Source organism: Indicator indicator, chromosome 7 (genome assembly GCF_027791375.1).
Source record: "Indicator indicator isolate 239-I01 chromosome 7, UM_Iind_1.1, whole genome shotgun sequence".
Taxonomy (NCBI): Eukaryota; Metazoa; Chordata; class Aves; order Piciformes; family Indicatoridae; genus Indicator; species Indicator indicator.
This window is the reverse complement of record NC_072016.1, coordinates 26949214-26966258: the sequence shown is the minus strand read 5'-3', so window position 1 is coordinate 26966258 and position 17045 is coordinate 26949214. Positions and strand designations below refer to the sequence as shown.

At 38.2% G+C, this 17045-nt stretch overlaps 1 protein-coding gene across 1 annotated transcript in view; it reads right to left on the bottom strand.

Moving 5' to 3' along the window:
• Positions 1-17045, bottom strand: part of GRID1 (glutamate ionotropic receptor delta type subunit 1) — a 532011-nt gene that overhangs the window by 37427 nt on the left and 477539 nt on the right. The window contains exons 9-12 of the mRNA XM_054382279.1: positions 15505-15606; positions 13748-13945; positions 11347-11671; positions 10579-10717 (exon numbers count right to left, since the gene is read on the bottom strand). Of these exons, the coding sequence (XP_054238254.1) occupies positions 10579-10717; positions 11347-11671; positions 13748-13945; positions 15505-15606 (764 nt within the window). The remainder of the gene's footprint in view (positions 1-10578; positions 10718-11346; positions 11672-13747; positions 13946-15504; positions 15607-17045) is intronic.

Here is a 17045-nt window from a genome sequence, read left to right as displayed (position 1 = left end):
CTCTCTACAACTACCTGAAAGGAGGTTGTAGTGAGGTGGGGGTCAGTCTCTTCTCTCAAGTATCAGGTGCTAAGATGAGAGAAGATGGCCTGAAATTGTGCCAGAGGAGGTTTAGATTGGATATTAGGATTTTTTTTTTTTACAAAAAGAGTGATCAGGCATTGGAACAGGCTGCCCAGGTAGGTGGTGGAGTCACTGTCCCTGGAGGTGTTCAAGAAACATATGGACATGGGGCTTTGGGACATGGTTTAATGGCCATTGTGGTGTTAGTTTGATGTTTGGACTCTATGATCTTAGAGGTCTTTTCCAACAAAAACAATTCTATGATTCTATGCAATGAATATCCTTGACTTAACGTCCATTTTGGCCACCATTTTTGCAGTTTAACAATGGAAAGTAGTAGACTGACAGAACATTCAGCGTAATCACATTAGAGTTTGCAGTTTTTTGAGATCCGTGTCCAAGTTTTTAAAAGCTGGAGCTTTAATTTTTAATCTCAGATCCACATTTAAGCTGCTACATGACTGGGCAAATTTTCAGAACCGATCAAGGAAAGTTTTGGCACAACAGCACACCTGGAAGACGTCTGTAGATTCAGTTAAATGCCTGGAAAGGAATTCAGGGAAGCTATGAGCAATTGTTGCTCATCATGCAAACCCACAGGGCTGCAGAGGGACTTTTTGTAAGGGTGTCTAGCGATATAGGTGGAATGGTTTTATGCTGAGGGAGAGAAGGTTTAGACTGGATCTTAGAAAGAAGTTCCTCAGCACAAGGGTGGTGAGACTTTAGAATAGGCTGCCCCAGGGAGGCTGTGGATGTCTCCCCCCTGGGGGTGTTCAAGGCCAGGCTGGATGAGGCCATGAGGAGCTGAGTCTAGTTGAGAGGCATCCCTGCCCACAGTGGAGAGCTTGGTGTATATGATCACTACAGTCCCTTCCAACCTAAGCCATTCTGTGATTCCATGATCTAAACAACTTGTAGCATTTTTAGGGGACAAAAGTACAAAATCTGCACTGCTTTTGAATATTTTCTTTCTTTACCTTTAAACTGTTTTGCCATTGTAACCTTCCTTTGAGTAGATTGAAGGGCTAAAATGTTAATTAAACCAAGGTATTCTACTCCTTAAATTATTGATTAAAATTAAAACTGCAGCTGGTGTTTAATAGCAACTTAGTCCCAACAGCAGGTTTTAGTCACTTCACCTAAATCAAACATATCATAAAGTTGGCATGAAAATCATATTGTCTGAATCAAACACATCTGGTGACTGACACACACTTTTACCTATAATGAAAATTATAAACTACCTCTGTTATTTATGCAGATGCACTTTAAATTGTTTGCTACGCTGTTGTCATCTACCACTCACATTTGGAAGCTGAAAATCCTAATGAAGATTAATGATTAAGATTGAGAGAAATTGCTGTCTGCCTTCTCAACTGGTGTTAAAAGTACTGATACCACTGCTGTTCTGTTTTGCAGTGAGGTGATGAAGAGTAGATTTTTAATTAAAGAGAGTGGGGAATGGATAAACTTGGCACCTTGGTACTGGCTTATAAAGTCCTTACTTGGGGTAAGTGGTACTTTATATCACGGCTGTTAGGTTGGTATATTTTACTGTGAGTATTTATTACACCAAAGTTTGTGAAATCCCAGTGTGTGTTAAGGTCCTACACAACTCTTTATTAAGTTTTGATTTATTAGGAGCTGTCGCAGGCTTCAAGAGCAAAGATCTCTGTGTGGAAAGCCTGCATCAGTGTCAGCAGTTCCATAGCCCATGTGGAGGGACTGGAAGAATTCACACAGCTCAGATCTGTCAGAGGTACAAAGTGATGCTGGAAAACAGCTTCACACTCTTCCCATACCACAGGGAGTAAAACAGAAGCTATCAATGTTGACAGAAAGAAGAGAAGAAAATAGAAAGGCTCTGAAGAGGCATCCTGATTGCTAGAACATGTGCTGGGTACCCCTGGGAAATCAAAACATAGGCTCTTCATTAATACTGACAGCACATATAGCATTCATCAGTTATTATTGATGTCTAAAGTGCATGCATTACATATGCATATTTTAAGGTCTGGAGGCCCACTTGTCTGTTTCTCAGAAGACTAGATTGCAAGCACTTGGTATATGGTGTACTTCCCACCTCATCCTGACATACAATGAGGTAAACAAAAAATGAGACCTTGCTCTTTTGCCTCTGTCCTTACCTGGAACATGAGTCTCACCTGAACACCAAACTTCATACTAGAAAAACTGACAGTGCTGCATCAAAACAACTCGTTGATCCTTCTAGTGAGATTAATTCTTTTACTGGATAGCCTAATTACATACCTTGAAATATGAGCTTGGAAATTGCATTACTGCCATATGAAAGAAGCATAGTAGTTAACATCCACCCCATTCTGAATGATGGTTTTCTATTCTTTTGTAGAGAGCTATGACTATTCATAAATCAATTACATTAAATCAGTGGCTTATTCTCCTAGGCTGGGTTTAATGGTTTAGAAGGCAAACAACTTTAGTGCATGTGATTACATTTCTTCTCATGGAACTCTGGCAGCTGTATCAGGGTTGCTTTTCTAAGGCAACACCATTCTCTCCATCATATCCAGACGAGTCTGGAAACACTCCTGTACTATATTACATGGGGGCACATATGCAGAAGAGAACATTGCTCAGTAAGGCAGATAAGCCCAGGAAGTGGAAAGAACATGTGCAATCCCATCCTTATAAACACAGTACTATTTCCAGAATAGTTTTCTTTCCCTCTAAAAAATCCTTAGCAACACAGGAACTAAGAACTACTAGGAAAGCAATCATGGTAAACATGATTTTTTTTCCTGAGTGTTCAGGAAAACTAAAAATCCCCAGCTCCTTGCATCCCTAAACACCCATAACCTGCATTTATTGAAAGTATGGTTTGCCTTTTCTTTTTCTTTCTTTTCTTTTTCTCTTTTCTTATATTTCTTTTCTTTTCTTCTATTTTTAATTTTCTTATATTTTTCTTTTCCTTTCCTTTTACTTTCTTTTCCTTTCTTTTAATTTCTTTTATTTTTTTCCCACATTATGAATATTTTTGAAAACATTTTCTTTATGGCAAGTGTAAAATTTCCACCGTATGGCAAGATGGTCTGTAAACATGTTAGAATGCATCAGAACAGCTTTTATTTCAGAAGATAAAATACCATCCTATATATAATTTAAGGTGTGAGAAGGAATGATCTTTTATCATTGAGACATTTATGAAGGAAATGGCTATTTTATATTTGAATTAATATGTCAAAGAGAACAGTAACCAGATTGAAAGTGTTTGCAAGATGATGGAGCTTATTATCATGAGGAACAAAACAAACTACAAGAGCAATAATATAAAAACAATTAATTTCAAAAGAGCAGACCTCACTAGTCTGCAGGAACCAGAGAAGAAAGCCTCTTGGGAAGCTGATTTAAAGGATAAACAACTACAGAAGTGCTGGCAGTTCCTGAAGGAGATTGTATTAAAGACATAGATGCAAACTATCTTAACATGAGTAAATATAAGCAGAAATTATAAGAAGCTTTTATATTGCCACCAGAAAACCAAAAGTGTTTTGGTTTTGTTTTTTTCCCTAAGTGATTATAAAAAAGTAGTGCATTCATTTGACTAAATATGCATGCATACTAAAAATGCATTGGACTGGTACAAATGCAAAGGAGAAAAAAAATATCAGAGAGTCATACATAAATCCTTCTCACAACACCAATAAATCTACCTTATATGATTTAAGATGTTACTGGACAAAGCTGTTTGTGTCATCCCTCTACTGAAGTTCCTGTGTCCACATCAGAGCTGGCAAAAAGACACATGACTATAAACTCAGCTATCCCATACAGAGACTGATTTCTTGATCCATGGCTGATTTCATCAGCACAACATGAAACAAATGTCTTTGCAGTAAGATCTCCAAAAATGCAATTCTTAGCCTTGGAATTTACAGCACAGGCATGCGCAGTCTTTAGCATCTGAATGAATGGCTGCTGACCTTTGCTCCAAAAGATCACCTTTTGGACTGATTGTATGAACTGACCTTCTTGGCTAGAGGGGGTACAATCATTACTTAATTTTTCTTGCAAGCTATTAATTCAAACCTTGAAAAGTGAAAGACACATCATCTAAGCCAAAGCACAGGACTGGTCAGCGTCACCCACACCATTGCTCCAGGAGGATGGCTGAGCAAGCATTTTTGCTCTGCTTGTGCTGGAAACTTTCCTTCTTTCTCCTCTCCTCCCTCCCTCCAGAATAATATAAAGAAATAAACAATTCAGTGCATGTTCCTTATACTCAGCCTGCTGACATTGAATATATGGTAATGAACAGAAGCTGGGAAAATTACTTTTGCTGCCAGGTGGGTGAGAAATTCTGGTGCCAAACAACCGTGGTACAAGAATAACAGAACCACTGCTCACATGGAGATATTGGTGAGGAATTGTGCAAGATGAGAAGCAAATGAAGCACAGATGGTAGATTTTGCTAATGTCATATCCAAATCATTTTCTTCTCTCAATTGTGTGCATCTGAACATTATGCAACCCACTGAAGTCACAGAACTTCCCAGTAACAAGAACAAATGAAGTGATGCTATAATATTGGGGTCATAAAAGTAAAATTGAAGAGGGTGTGCAATCAAAAATTCTTGGTTTGCCATTGATCTCCAATATAAGCCACATTTTTAGAATGGCAACTGGAGGAATGGAATAGAGGCTTGATTTTTCAGCTCTGCATTCTCATTTTTCCCAGAAAAGTGTTCTTGGGAAATATTTGGCTTTCTACGCTTGCCTGCTTACTCAATTACAGGAGTAATTAGGATCCATTTTAAGCCATGGCTGAATGGCATATGTTCACATTCAGAAAGCTTTTTAAAAGGTTTCAGACTTTGTGAAGCTCCAAGTTTCCCAGAAGCAGCCACTAGGCAACACCATCAAAGAAAGTGAAATGAAAAGACAGTGGGGGCTCTAGCACTGACAATAACACAGTATCTTGTCTTCAACAAGGCCTGAAGGCAAACGACTGGCTAGCTCTGCCCTTGAGCAGTGCTACCCTGCTGCACAGGCTGCAGAGCATTCCACATAAGATTTCTTCCAAGTGGTCTAAACAGAGAAAGTTCCAGAAAGAAAAAAAAAAGTTTAGGGTATTTGCCCTTGCTCATTCACTTGCATCTTTCTTACACTCATTTTTAGCCTTCATTTTTATGGATGAACTCAATCTAGTTATTTAATGATTGAAGCTTTTGCTCAAAGGCCTTAAATAATAATCATGGTAATTATTTTTTATCATGCTCATTCATACATGCCTCCTGCCAACGTGCCCGAGGTGCTGCACAGACTGCAAAACATAATACAAATTAAACATAACAAAGGAGAATTCAATGCAATATTTAAAAAGCCATGTATGATATTAACAAGAGAAAGGCTGTGTTCAGTCACAAGGAATTTCAAGGAAAAAATCATTGCAAATACAGAGGGATTCCTGTGAGGTTCTTGCTACCAACCCTATGAAATCCACTTAACTGCAACAAATGAAACCTTTGTTCATTTCCCTCTAGCTGGCACCTTCAAAATACTTTACTCATTTTCTTTTAAAATATTTTGGTATTGTTTCTGTTTTGTATGCAAGTCAGAAAATCTGTCTTTTTAGATACCTGCAGAGCTATTGTAATACAGTCATTTTTGGCCATGATCTTTAAAGCAGCTAAACCGACAACATGCCACATGAAATATGAAATGATTGTTACTTTCTTGTTATACAGAAGGGGAACTGAGTCAGAGAAGAAGCTGAGCTTGACAAGATCAAAGTTTATAGTAGAAATAGAATTTGCACCCGTCTTCCAAGTGCTCAACTAAGCTGCAGTAAATCTTCAGCTGTCACCAAAACACATGGAATTTTGGTATTAAAATACAAATAATAAAATCCCAACTCATCAAACAACATCTGTGAACTTAAAAGCAGATATAACATGCATTTGTATGCAGTTCATGAATGCCTACATAGAGATGCATAACATCCATAGCAATTGCAAATGTTAAAGATCAATTTGATAAAATCTTAAACTCCTTTGAATTTGCAAATAGCCTACTTTTTTATGTCCTATTTTTCCTGCATGATTCTTAACCTCTTGTCAGACAAGTACTCCTAAACCTGAGTTTCAGAATATCTGTGCAACTACTGAACTGCATGTAGCTGGCTTGTTAAGAAGAAATGAAGCTGGAAGTTAAGTCACTGCTAATTAAACTCATAATTACAAATGGAAGGTCAGACAGCATATCCAAGGGCTGTTTGGAAATGTAAAAAGACAAAAGAAAGAACAAACTCATGTGTAATAATTCAGCCCTTACTTGGCAGACTGACCCATCAGAAGACTCCTCAGTAGCATACAGTTCCAAAGGCAGATGTTAAAACAACAAATGCAAATAATTTGGGTTTAAACAAATTTGTCAAGGATTGATGCAGGTGATAAACATTACCTAGTTTTCTAGTTACAAACAAAAAGGAAGTTTTGCTTATTTACAAAGTTAGAACATGGATCACAGATTCCTAGCCTGAGCTGCAATGTGGTTGGCCCCAGCATGTCTGCAAAAAAATGCCCTTCTCCTTTGGAACCAGATAACATCACACTCCTCTGCTCACATACAATCAGGAAATGTGCTTGATAGTTCACTGCCCAGCCTATGAATCTCCATGAATGCAGACATTCTGATGTAACTACTTCATTGCCTTTTTTCCCTGGTTGTAAGTTTGGGACAGAGAGAAGATGAGAAGAACACAAGAGGTAATTTGGACAGAGGCCTCAGCAAGCCGTGTTACAAGAGCAAAGGGGTGCAGATGTACCGACCACTAGCAACTGGAAAATGTGGGACAGCCAAGAAAGGTTCACACTATTTTCTGCGACTTCCAGTCTCCTGAGGGGCCAAATATTTTGATGTGAATCTCAAACATCATATTCTGATCCTCCCTATCAACCTGTAACACTAGGATAAATGATAGGCACACATAGGGGGAGGAGCAAGGCAGCATGCACAGTTGTGCCAGGTCAGAAAGCCTCTCCCCATTATCAGACTTGTGATGAAGCCCCTAAGGGTATGCGAAAATCCAAGAAGGATTTTTGTTCTCACCAAGACAGGCACATTTCTTACCTGTGAACTGGGCACCTGGGAAGCATAGAACTTCGGAACCCATTTGGGACTTAGGAAGTCTCTGACTGGAAATACAGAAACACAGGCAGCATATCAAAGCTGCCTCCTGCTCTGGGTATTTCACCTTTCTGTGAGACATATGGAGTTCCCGAAACTCAGGGCGGGGTGGAAAAGCTTTGTGAGATTGGCCAGGATCAGTTTTTGTAAAAAAGTATTCCCTCATCAGAAGGCTTTCTTCTGATCTGCTAATTATAAAAATCTGCCTTCCAACACTTCAACTTTGCTTCTGGGAATGTCTCACCAAGGCCCTTCTAACAAATACCATTTATGATTTCTGACACCCTTGTTTTGAAGTGAAATTGTGGAGGTAATCATCATTGAGTTGACTGACACCTAGTTATTCAATCAAGCATGCTCCTATTCTGCTAGTCACAGACCACGCATGCTAAATTTGATGCTGAAACAACTTTTATTAGGCATTTTGCAGTGGGCTTGGGAAGAAAGTCAGTAAGGAAAATCGTAGCTACGTTGCAGCTACCACAGCACCATGATACTATTTTCTCTCCTGCTGGCAATTTTGCAGCAGCAGTACTGAATACCAGAGGACTTCTCTATGGAGGTAGAGAGAACAGCACACATTTACTGGAATGATGTGGGGTTGGTTTCTTAATAGCAGAAGTATTAACAGATGAATTTAGTAGTTCTCAGCTGGTGAGCACATTTACAGCTATAATTCATTGTGCCTTTTTTGGATGGGGATAAATGGATTTCACGTAAGTATTCCTTCCTGGGTCCATGAATGATAAAATGCAGGCAAGCTAGGAGGCAGATTTAGAAAGGTAAAAATCCACATCACACAGTGCTGAAGCTAAGCAGTACTGGGAGCTGAGACACTAGGCCATGATATATTCAGGAAAATTATTTGTTCTAAATCTGGCACATTTTATGTTTCTCTCAAAGAGTGGGGACATGACAATATCTTCATTATAGCTTAGAAATGGATGAAGGCTCAACAGTTTCCAAAAAAAAAGCTGGTTTTGTCCTGTCTCCTAAGGTGCTGGTTTTCAATGAGAGAGGTTACTCCAGATACCTCTCTCACTCTGCAAACTTTGTAAAATAGCCACAGAGAAGCCAACACAAGCAAGTCCCTTAACAGCCTCAGTTATGCCAACCAGTCATCAAATCAAGAGTTTTCAGACAGCTACCATTTCAGATTACCTCAGGAACACACCTAATAGTGACCCCTGCCCTTGTAGTCAAGTAGCTGGAGCACAGGCAGTGAACCTTATGGCAATTTAAGTTACTTTAGATGTTTATAACTTGGCACCTGAATTATCTGCTGGTGCTTGCAGATCACAGTAGAGTGTCTTCTTCATTCCATACCCTTTTTATCCTTGTACAAGGAACCTCAAAAGTGGCAACAACCATTATCTACAGAAAGGCATTTTATTGTCATTCTTCAGCTGCCATATCTAATAGTAAAATTGTATCTGGTCTCTGAAGTCCTGAAACAACACCAAACAGCTCCTTTATGCCAAAAAACTTCTCTTGTCCTCAAGATTCTTAACAATGTCCTTTCATTTTAATAAGAAAGGGAATCAAAACCCCATGTAAATGTTGTAACATTTAGCCTCAAGGTTTTGAGAGGTACTCAGTGGTGTTGAGTGATAGGTTGGACTTGATGTCAAAGGTAATTTCCAACCTGGTTAATTCTACCATGAAGGAAGCAGAACTTCCAGGAATTTCTGAGATCATTATTCAGGCCCTCCAGATAGCTATTTCCCTCTTGTGTTTCAAGAGTAAGTTATTAATTGAGCTTAACATTCTTTCCATTACAGACAGGTCTCACACATACTGTGTGGTAGTTTTATACTATTTACTTTCTCATGTTATTTTCAGAAATTGCTTGACATTCTTATTTCTATTACTGTTAAAAATACCTATTTTGGCCAGACAAACAGAAAATTAATTTTAAACCAAATTCTGTTATATTTTTTGCCTAGTTTCATTATCATTACAATACTGCATATCATACAAAGTATTACACTACCTGCAAGTACACAATGGAAGGTCAAAAATTGGAAATACCATTAAACTTGTGTTTATGAGAAATGCATTTATTTATGTCTTTCTGTGCAGATACCACAGAGAAGGCAGAAAGCAGCTTTTCTAAGTGCCAGCCACATGTAAGTGTCAATACTTCTGTTTCAGGAGACGAGCACAAATACTGCAGGTCCAGTTTTCCCAGTGCAACCCTAAATGAGAGTGGCAGAGAAACTGTGTCACTCTCTAGCATCAAATCCTTGACTCAGCATTTTCTAGGAGGAGAGCCTGTGTGCCACTGTCTGTCTTCTGGCTACCTTTCCACTCTATTGCCATCAGGTCAAACATGAGATACCAAGCTCTAATCCTGTCAGCACTGACTGTAGAAGACCAACACCTCTCCCAGTACTCCATTTCAGTGTGAAGGTGGAAATATCTGTGATTTTAGAGGAAAAAAAAAAAAAAAAAAAACAAAACAAAAAATATTCTTTGGTCTGTAATTTTTCTGACACCAACGAACCATCAGCTCTCTGGAGCTGCTCAGAGGCCTGATTTATTGAAATAGCCTCATTGGGTATGGATTAGTAGGCAAACAGCAGGGGAAAGAAGTCAAAGGTGCAAGATATATTGGATTTGTTACAGAAACCATAATTTATCATCACAATATTGCCAATGCAACTGAGGAGAATTATATATAAATTTAATAAAACAACTGCTATATTACATGTATTATCTTGGAGTCAAGTTTGATTATCTTTTCCTCCTTGAGAGGAAGCTTTTTCTGGAAATAATGCCACTGAATCTGGCCATTTATATTTTGGCCATTTATATTTTAAAAGACCACCTCTTTTACCTTACATGCAAACAATAGCATAAACAACAGCATATATCAAAATACCAAAAACGTAAATCTACACACACAAGGGAAAAGTGAAATGTTATATAGTTCCCTAGAGGTAGCAGTTTCCTCTCATGTTCAACAAAGAAATAAAGACAGCTGAACCAGTGAGAGGTCTAGTTAAGCAAAATACATGCAAACATAAAAGATGTTTCTTCTGGAAAAAATACAGTGTTAAAGCGTCATTGTCCCCACCATGCACCTGTCAAAACTTCTTGGGGGTTGTTGGAGTGAGGGTGAAGACGGAGGTAAAAAAGGGAAAGGGAAAAGGGAAAAGGGAAAAGGAGAGGGAAAAGGAGAGGGAAAAGGAGAGGGAGAGGGAAAGAGAGAAGAAAGGAGCAGCCACTGTGAATAAGCACAGTATTTTATTAGAGAGTTATCTTCTTCTTCAAGAATGAGTGCTCAAATGGATAATACCTTTCTGTGAAATCCAGGTTTCCAGGTTCATGTTAAGAGGCTCTTACCTTATGGGATTATCCATCCTTGATACTGTGAGAAATGCTGCTAAATTTGCTGTGTAGGAAGAGCACACGATAAGGGTGAAGAGCCACCAGCTTCCCATTACAATGCGCATAGCCACAGAATTTACAGTAGATTCACCTCCTACAAATCAACAGAGAAAATGAGGATCTCTCAGCAGCTTCCATCTACAACCACCTTCTGTGCACCCTGGTATGAATGACTTTGCTGTAGCTACCCCTCTGCATTTCTGCTTCCCCTCAGATTGCCCTTTCAATGTGAGGAAAGTACTGCTTCTATTAAAACTGATTATTTACAGACAACATTCTCCAGTTCATCTCCTGCCCTGGATACTGTTCTAGAAAATCATCTTCCAAAATATTTCCCTTGAGAATTGTTGAGGATCAAATCTACAGAACAGGAAATTACTATAAATAAGAAAGTTTCATGGTGAAGCACAACTAATATGTATGAATTAAACCATGAAAGTGTTTTAGGATATAATGACCATTTTAGATTTGGGGAAAACCCACAAAACTCTCCAATGACTTGTGTGCTGTCTGTATGTATTTAAATCTGCTAAGACTGAGGCATTACTGTCATTCCTTGTTACTCTTCACAACATTATGAACAATGTGAAAACATGCTGCCTCCCCACACAAGCCTTCTTCATCTTTAGGCCATTCTGGCCGAGACTGACATGTCCTGACCTGCTTTATTCAAGACAGAGCATTTCTGAACATCCATTAGTGGTGTGTATTAAAGAGGAATACCTTGCTGAACAAAGGCGCCGTACACCACCCAGATGGCAGTGTGGAGCGTGGAGGAAGCAGAAGGGCTGGGCTGGGAAGTGTTCTGCGCTCTGACTGCCTGGATCCGGTTCAAGACGAATATCAAGACGCCAACTATAGGGATGGCTGCAGCAATGCAAGCCCACACCGCAAAGTCAAAAGGAGCAAAGAGAGAGAAGATGTTGATTTTCTCTTCGGGCTTTTTGATTAAGATTCCCACAGAGTAGTCCATGTACCGCTTGCTGAAGTCCACAACGCTCTCTCGTTCTGGTGTTATAGTGATGGCTGAGATGGCTAGGTCAGCTCTCTGCAAGACAAATACAACAGATCAGATCTCTTCCTTTCACCAAGAATTTCTCCTTAAGGAAAACTTTTTAAGAACCAAGTGACTCCATGTATTTCTTTCTATAACTGAATATATTTAGACAAATTTAAATAAATTGTCTAAAAATATAATATAACAAGATAAAATCAGTTTTATTATTGGAAAATTAGTTAATTGCACTGGTCTAAAGCAGTGCCAGCATGCTCTAGAATAAAAATTGTCAGCCTGACTTCTCTCTGAAATGAATGGAACTTATTTAACTTTCATCCCTTGCTTGTTTTCCATAGGTTGCTCAAAACTCCAAACCATATTAACCATATTAACCACTGCAAGAAAAAATAAAGAAACACCATTTACTTAGCTTCTGTATTTCATAGCAAGGTGCAAAAAGCTAATGTTTCTTTTTCTCCCTGCAGAGTTGTCAACTTCCCATATTTGTGACATATTCATATGATAACTGGGGAGAAGATTTTGTTTGGGTTTTACAATGAATAAAGCAATTGCAAAAACTAGTAACTGTAAAGAATCCATCAAAGGTAACTTAGCTCCTGAAACTGCTTTGACCTTAACATTTAAAGCAAGTAGGTTTTACACACAGAGGATCCTTAAAGAGTACATAAACTCAATGGAAGGTAAAACAGGAATTGATAAATAAGATTCCCAAAGCTTTTGAAGAGCTGCAATTAAATTTCGAATATTTTCCATCTAGATAAAAGCAGTTCTTAAAAAAAAAAGTACTTTTTGTTTCCTATCACTACATTTTATTGGGAGGGTAAAGCATGTGCTAGGTGAGGGAGGTTGGCTTTGAAGTCCTTTGGAGTCAGTGGAAAAGCTAATAGCAGAAATACCATTATAAAATACCATAATAGACACTTTGCTTCTTCAGAGGAAGCAATTTCCAAGTAACTTCTTACTGCATTTTCAAATCAATGAAATTCAGCTTATGTTGGTGCAAAGTAAAAATTTCTTTATATTTTCCTAGCACCAACCAATAATACCCCATTCTCCTATCCACATTTGCTATTGCTTTAATTGCATCTATTTCTTCCTAAACATCTACTTAGCAGATACTGAGCCACCTACTTACTATATAATGAGAAAGCTTTAACTTTCACTAATAGCTCCACTGCAGAAGAGTAACCTTTTCTTCAAAGGGCAGCAACATGGAATATTAATTCCTTTGATTCTCCTTCTTGATCAACATTTGTCCCATGTCAGATAGTGAGAACATGAACAAAACACACTCTAATTTCATTCTCTGGAAGATTCTAAGATATGAACTTTCCCCATTTACTTCCATGAAGTTCAATTAACTTCTAATTTGCAAGACTGTAATTAAAAAAAAAAAAAAATTGGTCATAGAATCATTGAATCAACCAGGTTGGAAGAGATCTTCAAGATCATCCAGTCCAACCTATCACCCAGCCCTATCCAATCAACTAGATTGGCCCTCTCTGTTTTAAGTGAATGAATAATCTTGAGATTAGTTCAAGTTCTGGTCCCTTAAAACACTTCCTTACATATATTACTAGGCACACTTTTGCAGTTTTGAAGTCAAACAGTGGATCATTGTCAAACATATTGTTACAGAGTGACCTAAATAATAAAAACATCCCTAGGAACAAATAGCAAAGACAAAATTTAAAATAATAGGAATTTCTTAAAGAGGATTTATTATTTTTTTTCCTCTATTTTCTACGGTCATTCACTCACACACATGCATGTCCTCTCTTGTTCTTCTTAAAACTATCTAAACACACAGATTTACACTGACATAAATCATGTTCAGAACAGTTAGGAGTAAAAACAACAGACTTTTTAGTTCCTATACTATATATAGGGTCCTAAGTTGCATAGTTTACATCACAATCAAACCACCTATAGGTAAGAAGCATTCTGCACTGGTGTTTTCATCCTAAATTCATTCTCTTGAAGCTTGGAATTGAGGAAAATGAGAATGTAAACAATTCCCTTACAAATCTTTGACACTCTACTCCAAATAATAGATGCTTCTGTTTCATTTTTGGTTTGGTTTGGTTTTCTTTCTTCCTTGTGTACCTTGTTAATGAGTTCTCCAATCATGCCATTCCAGGAGCTGTTTTGGAGCTGCTGTCCATATTTGCCATCAGGAGCTTGATATATTTCATACTTGAAGCCCAGATTCTTGGCAAGTGCATCCAGGACATCAATGGAAAATCCTTTATATCGTTTTGGTTGTCCAAGTATGTTCTCTGCCACCATCACAAAAGGTTCTTCCTGAGAACAAAACAATATCTTAAATGATATTTGAAACAAGCTTTTATCTTGCTTCTCCTAGCAAAAGGATGTTTTGTGAGTTAATTCTGGACAGCGTGGCACATATATTGAGACACGACCTTCTAGGCCAAACACTGTAGGCCATGCAGCATACTATGTGGCATCCCAACCAGATACTATGTGGCATCCCAACCAGATACTACTGCCTCAGCACCTGAGTCCTATCCATGATCTTAGGTTTTCTGCAGTTCTCAAGAAAAGAAAGAGACTCAGAAGAGAGTTCAATCCCATGTAGCAGCTTTCTGGCACTCTGTGAAGTACCTGCCTTTTCTCACGGACTATGAAGAGGGCACAGGTACCTACCTTAGTGTCCTAACTAGCTGTCTAGAACATAGATATTAAACTGAGCACAAGTCCTAGATAGGAAAATTATTACTGTCCATCTTTTTCAGATCATCTGGGTTAGAAAGCCATCTTTCACAGACAATGATTAATCTTTTATCCAGGAGACATGCTGAAACAAATGCTGAATTTTGTGAATATTTAAAATTAAAAAAAAAAAATCAAAGAACAGCATTCATGGGTATTGTTCCTGGAGTATTTTAAATCAAAGTATGGTTAGGCATGAAGTAAATGTAGCATTTGATGGTATGTTTTCTGTTAGGCATGGGAGTCGTGCTCTTGTGAAGAACACCAGGGCTACCACTGCAGTTCACCATCTTTACAACCCGGTGCTGACATTCTTATTGAAGGTATCTGCTAGCTCCCACGTAAGCTGCAGCACAACCTTACCTGTCACCAGAAAGAGGAAAGAAAACTAGGGGCTTGGGGGAATGCCTTATGCAGCACTTCCTAATTGTACCCTGATTCAGGAAAAGACGAATAAAACCTCACAAAAAAACCCAAACAAAAAACCAAGAACACAAAAAGGCACCACGCTCTGCAATCTGCAAGCTACCATGCAAGAATGCATGCAAGCCATAATTTGCCCCCAGTTTAGCACGTAACTAACAGGATCTCTGCTACTACCCTGGATGCTAACACATAGTAGACCCAAAAGTGTAATGATTTTTTGGAAAGACAGTGCCTTTCTAAAAGATATAGTTTATCTCAATGGGCATTTAAGAACTTGATGGAGGAAACACTTGATGAAATTTTACAGCCTGTGGTGTACCGAAGCCAAGATTAGATTATCATAATTGGCCCATCTGATCTTAAAATCCATGAAATGCTGGAAATTGGATATTTGAGCTAAGGCACAGGATCTGGAATGCACCCCTGTGCGCTCCAGCTCTGTGCTGGTTCCATACCAAGTAGAAATTGCAATGCAGAAAACCAGCATAAGCAAACAAACAAATGCCCAGTATCTCTGACAGTACACAGCTTCATATAAAATAATAAAAGGTCATGATCTATCTTCTTTGCTTATGCAACTGATCATCCAAAAATACAGAACTGAAAATGATAGGGAAAAGTACTGCAGGAAGTGTCCAAAATACTCAGTCAGATCCCTTTTTTATTTTAAGCATTTTGTCTCCTGAACTCAAATAGGATCATACCAAGACAGTCACCACTTTGAGTGTCAATCCTTGTAAGTCATTGCCCAGACGTCGTTCTTGTAGGCTACCATTCAGTCCTTTCTCAGAGTCCCACGTTGCCAACTAGAACAGAAAGTACAGTAAATCTGAAGGACTGTTAGGCAAAAATCTTCTGGCATTTACATAAAGATTTAACTGCAGCTTGACCAAATCCAGAACCGATATAGACAGGTTGAGAGATTTGTGGCCTTTTTTTTTAAATGCAGATCAGAATTAGGAAGATTCAGAGGACAGACATAAACAAATATTTTGCCAGAATGCATTTTCATTTATGCCTGTAATATAACTGCTCTATTATTTGTAGTATTTGTCATATTATTTCACTTAGAGCACTCTGATTTGACATTCCTCTTCAATAAGTTTATATTGCCTGAGAGTCCTCAGGATTATCTGTGGTCTCACTACCCCATATTTCCCTCTTTGCTCAGATCCTCTCCTACTTCTCAAATTACTCCCTATTGCTTATCAAAGACCAACCTTTATTCCTGCTGCACAACTTTGTTGCTCACTGATCGTCATAAATTCTTGACACAGATTCTACAGTGTCAAACTGTCTCCTCTTGTCTCTTGGACTTTCTTCAGATCCTATCTAAAATAAAATTTTCTTTGTTCTTGCCCTACTTCTACTTCATCAGTAAAACAATGAAAGCCTCTCAAGTTCCCAGGCTTCTGATGATCAGATACCTCATATTTAACAGTCCATCATGCATCTGCTAAAGTACCTGAATAAATGTTTTCAGGATATCTCCCTGGACATTACATCTAAATATTTTATTTTTCAATTAAATGTATTGCTTTAGAAATCAATTTCCTTGCATTTTCTGAAGAGAAATGTAGTAAAATCCAATAGAAAAGGTTCAATAAAAAAAGTCAATCTTAAGTGACCTTTGGATTATTCAAACTAAATATGCTCTTCAGCAGCAGCAGTCAAAAACTCCTTTTGCCTTTGAACAGAATCCATGGTGTCATTTTGTTCAGAAGTGTCATAAATAGTATCAAGTAGAAACTGCTTTTAGCTTTACTCTTAAACACCAATACTATGCTCACGTACATGGGAGCAGTGTTGTTAGCTGAAGGCATGCCCTGTAGAAATTAAACACAGTCCAAGATCTGTGCAATGTGGCTTCTTCCTGCCAGAAGCTGATTTTCATGTAACAAGTCAAAACCTTCTTGGAAAGAACTTATTTCACTGAAAATGCCTATGGCTAGTTGTCCTACATGATTTACTTCTATGACTTCAGTTTTATCCTAAAGCCTCAAAAGCAAACCAACAAATGAAATGTGATGGGAGAGATCTGTAGAGTTTTATTTTTGTTTCATTGCACTAAATTGATCAACAGGGAACTAGAAAAGAGCAGGACAGTCAGTGAATGTTCAGCCACTGTAACTATCCCAAGAGAATAAATTTTCAAAGCTGAAACACAAGAGAGCAAACAATTAAGATACATCTCCTTTTATCCAGATCTGGAGGACAGAGGAGGGGAACGACTGAAAAATATTCA